Source organism: Notamacropus eugenii, chromosome 2, assembly GCF_028372415.1.
Source record: "Notamacropus eugenii isolate mMacEug1 chromosome 2, mMacEug1.pri_v2, whole genome shotgun sequence".
NCBI lineage: Eukaryota > Metazoa > Chordata > Mammalia > Diprotodontia > Macropodidae > Notamacropus > Notamacropus eugenii.
In genome coordinates, this window is record NC_092873.1 from 230,169,289 (window position 1) to 230,184,420 (window position 15,132).

Here is a 15,132-nt window from a genome sequence, read left to right on the forward strand (position 1 = left end):
TGATAATAACATTTTTATGTCATTAAAAATGCTTCTGAATTTTTTTAGTTAATTTTCTTGCCCAAATATTTCCTGATAATTCAAATGTGGGAACTTCAAAACATTTTAAAAGATTTTATGGATATTTGTTGTTTTTACATTGCATAGATCTTCTGCTGTATCCTCTCCTGTACCCTTTCCAAGGAAGCCCTCCCTTTCAGTAAAGGATTTTTCTTTTCAAAACGGGGAGAAAAAATCAGAAACAAATTGGAAAAAAAAAATCTGACATTACCTTTGATGTTCCATAGCTGTGAACCCTAACCTTAAAAAAAAAAGGAATATGGGAAAAGTGTCTTTTCATATTTATTCTTTGAGGCCAAACTTGTTCTTTATGATTGAGCAGCATTCAGCATTCAGTTCTGATTGTTTTGTGGTAGTTGTTACTTCTACTTACATGGTTGTAGTCATTCCATATATTGCTTTCCTGCTTCTGCTGACTTCATTTCACATCATTTCATGTCTCTGTGCTTGTTATGTTGACTTTCCTTATAGCACCATTAACACTGTTAACACTAAACCTTCCTTGTTGAGCCATGGCTCAGTGAATCAGCATGTCCTAGTGTCATTCCTTTGCTACCATGAAAAGGACTGCTATGGATTTATTGGTATATATGGAGTCCCCCTTCCCTTTTTTTCTAACAAATGTTAATAAATGCGTCAAAATATGATTTTTCTTAACTCTTGTATCAAACCAGCTAAGCCAGGGTATAATGTTCTCTTGTTGTTTGCACTCCAACCCCTCCCGACCACACCCCCACTATACACTGAAGAAAGAAAAAGGATCATCACCTTGGTATTTTTAATGACCTTCCCCTCCCTCCTAGCCAAAAATGATCTGTGTCTAGCCTTTGAAATTCCCCAGTGTTGTATTTGCATATTTATTTATGTTTTATTTTTATTATGCATATTTTATTATTATATTTATTTTATTTCTCTATTATGCATATTTATTATTTAGTTATCTGTTGTTTATATGTAGTGAATATTTATTTGTATATAATCTATTTTGTAGTCTACTTATTTACACACATTTTAACTCCCCTACTAAGCTGCAAGCTCCGTGAAGTCAAGAGCCTTATTTATTTTTGTTTTTACTCACCAAGTACCTGATAACAGTGCCTTGCCCCTAGTAGATGCTAGGTAACCAGATAAATCAAGTAGCCTAGAATAAAGCTAGCCCTGTTTCATTAATACCGTCATTAAAATTGTACTCTTATCAAATTCATTCAAAATGAGTCTCAGTTTTAGGTAACACAGTGCTAGTCCCCTTTTTTAGTCTACTCATTTGGCAGGCATATAAATACCAGAACATGTCGCTTCTGTACAAAAGCTGTGTAGATGATGTCACCATGGACTATGTCAAAAGCAAACTACAAAGTAGAGATGTTGTACCTAAAAGATGAAGTCATGAAGCAAACCGGTATGACTGGACAGTAGATAGTACTGCCTTTGTCTTACGGCTCCAGCAGTTCCAATGTAATTGATGAATAATTTGTGGGAGGACACAATCATGCCTTTCAACTGAAATACTATAGAAGAGGCTCCAGCCTGGGTAATGGACTGTTTCCAGGCAAGAATAGAGAGTGTTTAAATACTTGCTAAGTACATAAAATGAAGCTGTAAAGAGATGATTGGAACTCAAAAGCAAATCAAATTGGAATTTCATCTAACGTACTCAAAATAATTTTCAAGTTCATGTATGTACATCTATTTAAGAAGATAGCGGAGTGATAAGATTACTTGTGGTTTTATATCTTCTAGGAAAATATTCTGTGAATGTATAGCTTCCAAGTCTGAAGTCACTTTTTATTCCAGTGAATATTGTCACTGAAGTTAAATAGTTGGATGCATAGAATACTTGTGGTTGCACATGCTTGCATGAATTGCTTCTTACTTGATTCTTACAGGCATCTTGTGAGTTAGCCCATGAGCAATCATTGTTATTTCTTTTTTTGGATATTAGAATTATTGGTAAACTTCTGTTAAGCATCTGCTAGTTACTTTGCTGGGTATTAGGGATACATATGTTAAAAAAAGAGAGACACTACCTGCAAGGAGGTTACAACCTTCATATAAATTCAGAAATTATATGTAGTTAGCGAGGTGGCATCATGAATACAGTGCTGGCTTTGAGGTTAGGAATCTTCCTCAGAATCTGAGTAATCCCCTTACTTTTGTTCACCTCTGTTTTCTTTTCTGTAAAATACATATTGTAACAGCATCTGCCTCAAAGGGTTGTGATGGAGATCAACTGAGATAATACATGTAAAGTGCTTTGCAAACCCTAAAGTGTAATGTAATGTTAGGTAATTGTTGTGATTTGCCTATAATGAGGAACTTGTGAAGAATTCTAAGTAGAAGCCTGGACTTGGGATCTCTAATCCAGGGCTCGTTTTTGTTTTTTTTTTATGTCACTCTTATAGGTTATGCTCTGATACTCCAGTGGTCCACGATCTCATCCATATGAGCATTTCCTCCAACAATGCGCAACCCAGCCATCCACACCTCTGTCTCCTGTGCAACTTTAACCCATGGCCTATTAATTTACCATGAGTGATGTGGGAGGACACCCAAAGTACTAGGAAGGCCTTCCTTTTATTCTTTTGACTTCAGGAAGACACCAGTAAGGTTGCCCATTAGTTAATATTGCTGCCATTTGATTATAGATCAGAGGTTCTTAACCTTTTTTTCTTATGGATGATTTGGCACTCCGATAAGACCTATAACTTTCTCACAATAATGGTTCTTTTTGAAGTGCAAAAAAATACACAAAAGTTGCAAAGGAAACCAATTATGTTGAAATATAATTATCAATTTTTTCTAAAATTCACAAACTCCAAACTAAGGACTTTTGTTATAGATATAAAAATTGTATATATATATATATATATATATATTAATTTTAAATGTCTCTCAGTGTATACTCTGGGTGAGTATATATAAATATATATGTATTCATTAACATACATGTAAAATTTAAAAATGATATTGTTGAAACCCCATTAATTTTGAAAAAGTTTTCCTCATCTTGTACAGGTCAGAGTACAGGTTGAAGGCTTTGAATCTCAACTTTTTTGGATACTTTTCTCACAATTTGTATTTAGGTCACCGAAGAATTTGAGAATAATTTGCAAGTGCTAGAGACTGTGAAAGTCAACCGTTAATGGTGAAGAAGGAACAGGCTTAGTCTTCCCCTTGGAAAATACTGATTCCTTAAAATGACAGAGCAAGAAGAACCTGTTGGAGCTAGGTTTCCTTCTACTTAGCCTCCAGGAATTCTACTCAGTCCAGCCCTCGTGAGGTTTGCCATAGTTCAAACCTCTAACACACTATAACGGCTCTGTTCTTTATGTTTATGTCTCATATTTGAAATGTAGTGTCTTGTTTGCTCAGTAGGTCATCCAGCCTGGACACAGCTCGGTGGTTTGGCCTTTTCTGTTGCTTGTCTGCAGGTGTGACCATATTCCCCTACCTATAGAGAGTTGCACTTTGTAAATATAGCTTCTTTTGTATCATCTTTTTGATTTTCTAAGATAGAACAGAAACCAGTAAGCGAATAGATTGTTAAACTATTCTAGATACCATATTTTTTCAAAATATCACTGATTTTCTTCATAAGGCAAGGGTTCTTCACCTTTTTATTTTGCATATTATGGACTCCTTTGGCAGTCTGGTGAATTCTATCAATTCCTCAGGTAATGTATATAAATGAATAAAATACAGAAGACTACAAAGAAAAATAATTATGTTGGATAGTTATAAAAATATTTTAAAAATCAAATTCATAAATGCCACTGAACCTTTTGCCTTAAGTTGATAAATATAGTTTATAGACTTTTTTAGGGGCACAAAGTATTTAAGATGTCAGTAGGACTGTGTATCCTCAAAGCAGAGCTGAGGAAACTTAAATGAGGAAATGTTATAGCGTAAGGTTGTGTGTATAACTCTCTTGTCAATACAAGTGCCAGATCAGAATCAAGGTGTCTTTATTGCCAATTCAGTAGAGACTGAAATTAACTAACTTGAGTTGGCAAGGTTAAGCTTAGTATAAAGCTAGGTTTTTGTTTCATTTCTACTAAGGGATTAGAAGCAGGTTTTTTGCTTGATTTTTTGTTTTTAAAGCAGAGTAAGCAGAGTAGGTGTAGCAAGCACAGGTAAGAGATACACTAAATAAATGAAGCCATTTCTTTTCTTTTCTTTTTTTTTTCTGACCATAGTCAGTGCTGAAATTTGCATTCCCAGTCACAGTACATTCTGTAATCTGGCTTCAGTAATATTCAGAGAAGACAATTAGTACAGTTGGCTAAGCAGGGACATTTCCATGTGTAGTAGGAATGTCCCACAGAAATCAGGATGTTTGAGGACCATTAACTCTTCCCACATTCAACTTGTGTTGACAGTCCCTTAGGGATTCAAGGCTTAGCCCCAGAGTAGAAAAATGAATTCATACAGGCCATGCCTTATGAATACTCTCTTAGACCCGGTTGCTTCTTAATCATTGTTGCCTCAAAGTATCTCTCCTTCATGACATCCCCTGTTTTATTGGTTGTTTTTTTTTTTTTTTTTTTTGTCATTTGGATTTCCAGTTATTTTCTAATTATCATATTTGAAAATGATGTAGTTGAATTGAGTTGATTCCTTATGCATTTATAGAGTCAGAATCTTTATATAATTTATATAATTACATATTATATATATTATAATCCTTATATAATTAGAGCTTGAGCAGATAGAGACCAGCTAACCCATTCTTTATTTTTATAATCAGGAAACTGAAAGCCCCTAGAATGAAACAACCTGCCCAGTATCACACTATAAGTAGTAGATCTTGGACTATACCACAGATCTTCTAACTCCTCATTTAACACTGGGTTCACCACTAGGTTATGAGTTCTAATGATTATATTGATTTGGAATATTTTTATACTTTTAATAATTATTTTGCTACTTTCCTTTGTGCTCCCCTATTTTTTAAGTATGTAGATGGTTCATTTTTTTTTTGTTTGTTTTAGATTCATAGTAATTCTATATTGCTTTTAGGATAAAATATATAATATTTATTTGGCTTTAAATCCCTTCATGACCTTCCCTCTTTATACCTTTCCAGTCTTCTTACACTTTACTCCCCTCTATAAAATCTTTGTGACAACTATCCCTGGTCTTCTTGCTGTTTCTTATACATAATATTCCCTATTCCAACTCTATATCTTTTCATTGGCAGTACCCTCTGCTTGAAGTAATCTGCTTCTTTACTTCAGCCTCTCAGCTAGCTTGACTTCCCTCAAAACTCAAATCAAATCCCACTTTCTTTAATGGGCTGTAGCACCAACACAATATTCACAATGCCACTGATGCTGTTCTGAATTGTGAAATACAACAGACTTTCCACAGGGCAGACAGAACCAAAACATTTATTCAGACCCCAGAAAGCCAAATCCATCACAACAACAAAGAAATCTATGCACAATAACAGTGCAGGGGGCAACACCATCCCCAAGTCTTCCTTCTGTTAGGCTTCCCACAAACCAGCTCCCTTAAACAAATTACAAACAGGCTCTCTCACTCATGCTATCCAGCTGTTTTTCCTAGCTCTGATTGCTCTCTGACCAACCTCCTCCCAGCTCTGTTCTAGCTCTGCCTCTTTCTGTTCCATGTGATTTAGACTCACGTGACTCAAGCTTCCATGTAACCCAAGCAGGTCACATGGGCCTAGCAATGAATGGGAAAGATCTTCCCATTCAAATGACCGTTACATGGACCTTTTTCCCTCCCTTCTTCCTTCCAGTGCCTTCTCTCTGAGATTACCTTCCATGTGTTTTGTAAATATCTTGTATGACATGTCTCTCCCATTAAAGTGTGAGTTCCATAAAGACAAGAACATATATATTTTTGCTTTTCTTTGTATCCTTAGTATAGTTCTTGGTATATAAGCACTTAATAGGTACATGCTGAGTGTAGGATCAATTTCCTTCAAAACTGAGAGAAAATAGACTTGCATATGAGGTGAATAGAATAGTAACTTGACTTATTTCTTGTAGATTCAGCATAGATCAGAGTCAGATGAGAGAATTTTCAAGTAAAGTTTATTTTGTAACAATTTCCCTTTAAAGACACACAAGTAGATTTTCTATCAAAAGCTTTTAATGTTTTAGGTTTGCAAGTTAAACGAGAGTTTAAATGTTTCTTTATTGTAGGCTCTTAATTTCTAAAAGTAATTTTCATTAGTGATGAAGTAATCTGAAGTAATGAGACAGACGGCATTTTTAAACATATTGGGTCCCACATGTAAAATGGAAAGTTTTACTAAGAAGCCATTCTGCCTTTGCTTTTTTTGGTCATCAACAATAAGCAGTGTTTTTCTCCTTAGATGTTTCCTACTACCAAAGCTGTTTATATGAAAAAGTGTCCTGTTATGGACAAAATGACATCAGTCTTGTCTATACTTTGCTCACTCCAAACTTTGGATCTTTTTTTTTTCATGCTTCCATTTATATGCACAGACCTGAGCTTTTTGTATGCCCTCAAATTAAAGGCTATTTTGGAAAGTTTGGCTCAAGTTAGATTCTGCTTATCCAAGTTAAAAGTCAATTCTCAATTAACTAAGCCAACGACAGGAGGGTATGCAGATAAATCCCAAATTTTTAGTTTTTTGGTTTAAGCTTACCTACTTCTCCTTTTATAATATAAAATAAACAGTAACATTAAATAATTAAAAACAAAATTACTTTGAATATACTTTAAATTGCAAATTAGAACTAGGAATGGTCAGAAGGTTATAAGAAAGAATGGGCAAGAATGGTTTTCTCCTGAAAAATGAAGGATTTCCTGTTTATATGTTATAATTGAAGCCCAAAATATGACTAACATCAACATTAATCACACTGTGGATTCAAGAAGTCAGGATTTCATTTAACCAGCTTATGATAATATCAACTTTATGGCATATGTTAAGACTCTGGTTAATCTATTTTTAATTGTGGCTTGTACTATTACCTGGTTAATGGCAGTAGTAATTCAATCTGTATTATAGTATGACTGAATTCATTTGAAAATAGCTTCTCTAAATTTACCAAGTTTAACAAGAAATAGTATTTTAGTCACTTGTAATTGCCCAAACTTTACCCAAAGTTAGCTGTTAAGTTGACATCACTAATTTCTGCATTTTTGGATAAGTCTATCCCTGTCTTATGCTAACTGTAAATAACCTGACAGTGGCTGTCAGGTGTTCTTTTGTTCATCGTGCTATTGGTTCCTCCACAGTAGTTTGTAATATTTAAGCTCTTAGTCTATAGTTATGTTCCTTCTTGCCATCATTTTCACAACCCCGTAGAGTTAGATTTTACTAATATCACTCATTTTTTCATTGCCTTTAAAAAAAAGGACTAAAAACATAACTGGGAATGTTATAAATATAGGTAGGTGGTACAGTGGGTAGAATGCCAGGCCTGGTACAAAGAAGACTGGTTTCAAATCCATCCTTAGACATTGGTTAGCTGTGTAATCCTACACGTCATTTAACTTTTGTTGGCCTCAGTTTCCTCATCTGTAAAATGGGGATAATAATACACATATTCCCCCCACCCTAGGTTTGTGTTTGTGAGGATCAAATGAAACAATTGTTGCCAAATCCTTAGTGTATTGCTTGGCAACATAGTAAGTGATATAACAGTATTAGCTTTTATTATGTAGTATATCTGAATTTCAGCAAACTGTTTCAGAAAAGTTTTTCTTAGGATATTTTCTCATGAACAAGATGGAAAAATGTGGCTTGTTTGTAATGTTGTTAGGTTGATTCATAGATAGTTGGACTATATGCTCTATGTTAATTAAGGTATGGATGTTAACCTGAAAGGAGGCCTACAATTGCATGCTTCAAGATTCTTTTCTTTGCCCTGTGCTGATGAACTTTATTTTTTTAATCAGTGACGTGAGTGTAGATATCAATGGCACACTGATTAGATGTGTGGATGAATGATAGAAAACTCATGCAACGAATGGTAGAATCAGGGTACAAAAAGATTGGAAACAATGCTACACTGAACTAAACAGAGCAAGATGAAGCTTAAAAGAAGTAAATAAAGAAATTATTCAATTAATATAAAACATAATCAACATACAAAGTATAATTACAGGGAGACTTGACTAGACAGAAGTATGTGAATCAGGAAGTTTACTGAGATGCAAGCTCAATGTGAATCAGAAGTTTAATGTGGCCTTTCAGAAAACTTACTGTCCTTTTGGACTGCATGGATAGAAATAGTCAAAATCAAGGGCCAGGAAATAGTCCCATAGTACCCTACATTAGATTCCCTATTGAATATATTTTCAATTTTGGTTGATGGATGTACTTTGAGTAATACTGTCAGACTGAATCATATCCAGTGAAAGATGATTAGTATGAAGAGAGTGTATGACATGGTAGCCAACAAAGCTATGGCAACATAAAACTGCTTTAGGAAAGTCATAACTTGGGACAGCTAGGTGGCACAGTGGATAGAGCACCAACCTTGGAGTCAGGAGGACCTGCGTTCAAATCTAGCACCAGACACTTACTAACTTTGTGACCCTGGGCAAGTCACTTAAGCCCCAGTTGCCACCACCACCACCCCCAAAAAGAGAAAGGCATAACTTAAACATCCAGCAATTGGAAGGTAATAGGTCCTCTGTACTCTGCCCTCATCAGACTGTGTTTAGAGTATAAAGTTCACTTCTGGACACTATATGTTAGAGAGCTAGAAAGTCTCTAGAGAAGGGCCACTAGGATGCTGAAGTATTTCAAGAAAATGTGATATGAAGATGAACTGAAAGAAAAAGGAGCACTTAATCTAGAAAAGCCTGGGGCAAGGGTTAATAATAGTTATATTTAAGTTTATGAAAGGTGGTCATGTAGAAGAGAGATTACGTTTATTATGTTTGGCTTAAGAGTAGAAGGAGGAGTGATGGGTGGAAATTGCAAAAGGGAAAAAAACTTCCCAAAAATGAGGAGCTATCCAAAGTGAAATGGGTTACTTTGGAAGGTAATGGGTCTGCTTTGTTCCAGAAGGCAGAATGAACTAAGACTAATGGGTGGAAATTATGGTGACCCAAGGTCTCTTGTCCTATGGGGAAGAGTTTTCTAAAATTGAACATTGTCCAAAAATATGAAATGACTTTCCTTTTGGGGAAGGGAGTTCTACATCATAGAAGTATTCAAATGGTGGCTTGATGATCAGGTGTCCTAAAAGAATGAGTGGGTTCCTGCACTGATGGGGGTCAAACTTAATGTGGTTGTTCTTCTTTCTTTCCTGTTGGTATCAATTATTGCATTTAGATAATACTGATGAAACCTGTCAAGAAATTGAATATATCGGTTGTGGTACATATGCACATTATTTTATAAGAAATTGGGTATGACCCCCTACTCTGCCAATATATAGCTGGGCCTAGATGTTTTTACTGAACTAATGAATGTCAAGTTCTATCAGCTAGCAACTCTAGGGATATGTTCAATCTGATTTTCTACATTTTGTTCAATCTACAAATAGTCAATGTTTGTTTAGATTCTGTGCCATGAGAACTATTATGAAAGATAAACCTGAGGTCTGTTATTTAGTCCAGTGGCATCAGAGGACTAGACCAGTTGCTTTCCAGTTTCCACTTAAATTATTTAAACAACAATGAATGAAGTGGTGAAGAAAGATGTTGATCACCCACAAACTTCATACTATTGGGGAGCTTTTTTCATTTGGCAATGCTAAGCTCATTTACTTGTAAGTGATTTATTTCAGGAGTACAGGAACATCTCTATTGTGGAGGGAAGAAGAGCTCCCCAATATCCACATTTCTCAATGTTACTAGATATTTGCTGCTATAAGTAGTCCTTTGCACACACATGCACATGTGTGTGTGTGTGTGTGTGTGTGTGTTTGAGAGAAAAATAGATGAACAGACAGGCAGAGACATAGAAAGAGGCAGAGATAGAGAGACAGAAAACAGAAATTTTGAGAGATGGAGTATTAAAAGACAGAGAGAATAAAAAAAGAAAGGAGGGAAGGAGAGAGTAGCAGAGATAGAAGAATTTTCTCTGTATCAAGTGAAGTTTAAGGAAAGATTTCTAATAACTCACACAGCTGGGATCTTTTTAGGCTATTGTTTCCTTCAGCTAAACATGGAATGCTTTCATTTGGCCTTTGGGTTCACTTCTGTCACAGTTTGGTTGAAATCATTAAGTAAAACTACAAAAATGAAAATGGGCTCTGTGTGTGTGTGTGTGTGTGTGTGTGTGTGTGTGTGTGTGTGTGTGTGTGTGTGTCTCATTGAGAAGGAGTCAGGTATCAGGTATCATGGTTGAGTGAAACTATGAAATACTGTTGCTTCTCTTTAGAATGCTTTTGTTAGGGATCGGTTAGTTTCCACTCCTTGTCTGTTATAGCTCTCAAATGTCATTCATTTATCTGAATTGTCTGAATTAGAATGATAATCAGAAAGCTTGTAGAATGTCAACAAGCCTTATTTGATGAGACTTTAGAATCCTTATGTTACTCAAGTATGCATTCTACTTCTACAGACAGCATAGTAGAGTAGAAAGACTAGTGCTGGAATCAGGTGCAAGCCTTGGCTGTGTCATTGTGACCTTTTGTCCATCACTTAGCCTTGGTTCCCCTATTTGTAAAATGGGAATATTGTACTACTTGCCTCAGAGAGCTGTTATAACATGGAAGATTTGCAAACAAAGACCTATGTAAAAATCCATTTGTTGTCATTATTCTTACCTTTGTTGTTGGTTCTTCTTTTTAGTCATGTCTGACTCTTCATGACCCCATTTGAGGTTTTCTTGTTAAGGATACAGGAATGGTTTGCCACTTCTTTCTCTAGTTCACTTTACAGATGAGAAAACTGAGGCAAACAGGGTGAAGTGACTTGTCCAAGGTCACACAGCTAGTAAGTGTTAAGGCCAGATTTGAACTCAAGTTTTTCTGACTCCAGGTCTGGCACTGTATCTACTATGCCATCTAGCTGCTCCATTCTTAACTTTACCGTACCATTGAAGAGCCTTCTGTGGGACAGCTATCTAATAACTCATGGACTAAATTGTGGAGGTTGAGAACAACTATGGCCCATAGTCTTGGAAGAGTTGCCGAGCAACCTTCAATCATGATGGTTACACAAAGGGGAGGATAAAGGAGCAAATATTTATTAAATGCCTATTGTGCGCCAATCACAACATTTTAGAAATATTATCAGTATTATTTCATTTGATAAAAGACAAAAGAGCTGTTCATTTATTAGGGTTGGTTGTAAGCCAGGACATATGAATAAAGCACAATAATTCATGTGTGTGCATGCGTGCGTGTGTGTGTGTGTGTGTGTGTGTGTGTGTGTGTGTGTGTGTGTAGATGTATACCAAACAAATTGCTTCAACCACATTTCCAAGGAGGCAGTCCCTGGTCACCAGACCAGATAGCTTAATTAAGTTTTTCTGCCTTCCTGAATTATTGGTGCATGCATATATTTCCTGCATACTTTCATAAAAGTAAACAACTAGATTCAATTTTGTATATGTTTATCATAATTTTGTTTTCCTTCTAAATAAAGAATATGGTAAAACAATTATTACCTCAACTAAATTTCTCTGTGTTGAAAGCAGCTAAAATACATTTCTGTCTTTATTTATCCTTTGGGACCCGAAATTCCTTTGCAGAAGGATAATAAAGAATGTGGTATTTGCTTATTGCAGTGAGGTACTAGGATAAATGGGTGGAGTAAAAACAAAAATTTCTGTTTTAAAAAAACAGAGCAAGAAAATATAGATTTTTTGAGTCTGTATATATCTGTATATAGAGATCTCTCTCTCTCTCTCTCTCTCTCTCTCTCTCTCTCTCTATATATATATATATATATATATATATATATATATATATATATATATATATATATATATATGTAGTGTGTTTCCCATTTAATTAATATTGGTAGCTTAGACTTTTTCTTATAGATGTAGATTATTGAATATTATATTTAACTATATAAGCTTTTATGGGTAAACACATCCAGAATATTCATATATATAAACATGCTTGAAGGAGTTTTTTTTTTGTGTTGGTGGCATCACTGAAAATTTTTCTTTCATAAACCATAGGTATAAACCCCTAGATGTGTATAATCACATACATGTATAAATATACATGTGTGCCTGTGTGTAGCTTTGTGGACATCTTGAAACGGATTTTCCAGTCACAAGCTACATCTGAGCAAGAAGCAGTTGTCTTTGAAAGCTATGCTAGCACTGTCAGCACCAGTTATTTAATTGAATTAGCAATTTTCTTAAATACTAAGATCTTAGCATAAGAGTTTGAAATTAAGTACCTTCTTTCAAGGAAATGCTTCTGTCTTTGAAGTAACTTAATGATAGGCAATATTTATTTATTGCCCATTGTGGGCAGAAGAAATTACTAAATGCTGTTGGACTCAAATGTTGAGCGAACATTTATTTAATGTTTACTGTGGACCTAGTAACGCACTGAAGTGCTGGAGTTACAAAGATGAGGAAATGACAAAGCTAATAAATTAATCAATAAACATTTATTAAGTGTTTACCATGTTCCAGGCACTGGGCTACGTGCTGGGGAATAGAAAGACACATATTAAAAAATGGACTTTGCCCGGAAAGCACTTACATTCTCATGAAGAAAACAACATGAACATATCTATCTACATATATATATACGTATATATATATATATATATACGTATATATATATATATATACGTATATATATATATATATATGTACGTATATATATATATGGGGGGGGTGTATGCAATACACAGTGAATGCAAGATAGTGTCACAAGGGGAGTCACAAGTATCTGGGGAGTTCTATCCTCCTGCAGTGTGTACTCTAATAGAGGTGAATACAAATAGATTTAAAAGTAAGTATGATACAGGGTAGAATGTGATGTAGAAAGTCCAGAAAAGTGGTAAAAGAAAAATTTAGGAGGAAGAGATTTGGGAAGACTTTATAGAATCCTTAAAAGAGGAACTGAATTTAAAAAAAGAGAAAGGTAAAGCAAAAACATTTTAGGTGTGGGGAAATGGCTTGCAAGAATTGATGGAGGGAGCCAAGACTGAGATTGGAAAACAGTTTGGCAGGTTTACCTGAAAAATAGAATCCATGAAGGAAATAGGGCAAAATAAAGCAACAAACATACCCTGAAGCCAAGATGCAAAGGGCCTTGAATACCAACTTGAGAAATTCTTGTGGATTTAACTTCTTACCAAATTAGGTATTTATTTCAATAAAGTTACAGAATTTTGAAAGTAGCTCAAATTATATTCCTCCTATCAAGTTACTGTAATGAGTAAAAATGAATAACTAGAAATCTCAGAAATACTGACAAGGGCTATAAATGAGTTTGAAATTGATTATTATATGCTTAGAAATTTCAACTAAAATACAAAAATGCTTCCTACTTCACACTTGGTCATGCAATAGGTAATAGGGCAACAATAAAAGGTTTTGAAAAAAGGGAGTGATGTTGTCAGACATATTGACAGATTAATATGGCATCTGTATGAAGCATGAGAGGTAGCATCGCATAGTAAATATGTAATTGCTGGCTCTGAATCCAGGAATGCCGGGATTCAAGTCCTGTTTCTGACTTGTACTGGCTATGTGACCTGGGTAATTCATTTAACCTCTCAATACCCCCTGTAACTCTCTTTATATATTACAGAAAAGGTAAAAACTTATATTGATAGAGGCAATTCCTCACCAGAAATTCCCTGGACTGATAAAAAGACAGGTGTAATTGGAGAAAATGGAAGAAAGGGAAGGAGAGAAAGGAAGGAAAAATGGACCATTTCGTTTTCCAGCACCTTAAGACAAAGTGTGGTTTCAATCTTTGAATAATTTCTCTCCATTCTCAGCTTCTTTTTAATTTTTGGACAGATAGGTAGCACAATAGATTAAGTGCTGGACTTGAACTATTACCTTAGACTTTTACTAGGTGTGTACCTTGGACAAGTAATTTCATCACTCTGAGCCTCAGTTTTCTTGTCGGTAAAATGGAGATAATAATACCATGCATCCCACAAGTGACTGTAAGGATCAAATTAGATAGTATATGCAATCCTTAAGGAGTTATATAAATACCCACAGTTATTGTCATCCTCAAATACTATATTCTCTTATTTTTCTAGCTATCTGTATATATTTTTCTCTGTCATGTGTTCATATTATTTATTGTCATAATCACAACTGTGTATTTATAACCTATATTTGAATACTCCTCATGTATTAGACATTGCTCTATTGTCACTTCCCATCCTTTATGTTCTTTTCTTTGATTTGTCCACCAGTTTGGGGATGTGCCAACTGCAGGGTGACACTCTCCAGCCCTTCTGGGACCTTCACCTCTCCATGCTACCCCAACGACTACCCGAACAGCCAGGTTTGCATGTGGACACTCCGAGCTCCAGCTGGATACATTATTCAGATAACATTTAATGATTTTGATATTGAAGAAGCTCCCAATTGCATTTACGATTCATTATCTCTTGATAATGGAGAAAGCCAGACTAAATTTTGTGGAGCAACTGCCAAAGGTTTATCGTTTAACTCAAGTGCGAATGAGATGCATGTGTCCTTTTCAAGTGACTTTAGCATCCAGAAGAAAGGCTTCAGTGCCAGCTATATCAGAGGTATGTAAACTGAAAGAAGTGCCAAGCTTCTGCTTTTATTTAACATGTGTTACAATAAACAGACAACAGAGCCCGAAGACAGACGTAAGCTCTTTTATGTGTAAGTGTATGATTTGAATTTGACTTTCAGGGCAAGTATGTGTCAAGTGCACAACATATAGATTCTAGGTCCAGAATTTGGATCTAGTAGGACTGTATTACTTTAGATTGTTTAGATGTAGAGGACATAAACGCTATTTGGAATACACACAAATATTTCCTCTGTTTAGAATTAGGTCTTTGTAATTACAACATTAACTCAGCAGTCAATTTAAAACACCCACACTTGTGGATTACTTTTTGATTTTTGGAATGCTGCCCTGTCAAGATTTTTACTAGGGTACAAGATAGAATGTGAGCATTATATATTAT

At 35.2% G+C, this 15,132-nt stretch overlaps 1 protein-coding gene across 5 annotated transcripts in view; it reads left to right on the forward strand.

Moving 5' to 3' along the window:
* ADGRG6 (adhesion G protein-coupled receptor G6) overlaps window positions 1-15,132 on the forward strand; it is a 173,243-nt gene that overhangs the window by 67,588 nt on the left and 90,523 nt on the right. For all 5 annotated transcript variants that reach the window (XM_072643477.1, XM_072643475.1, XM_072643474.1 and 2 more), the window contains exon 3: window positions 14,380-14,721. In XM_072643477.1, the coding sequence (XP_072499578.1) occupies window positions 14,380-14,721 (342 nt within the window). The remainder of the gene's footprint in view (window positions 1-14,379; window positions 14,722-15,132) is intronic.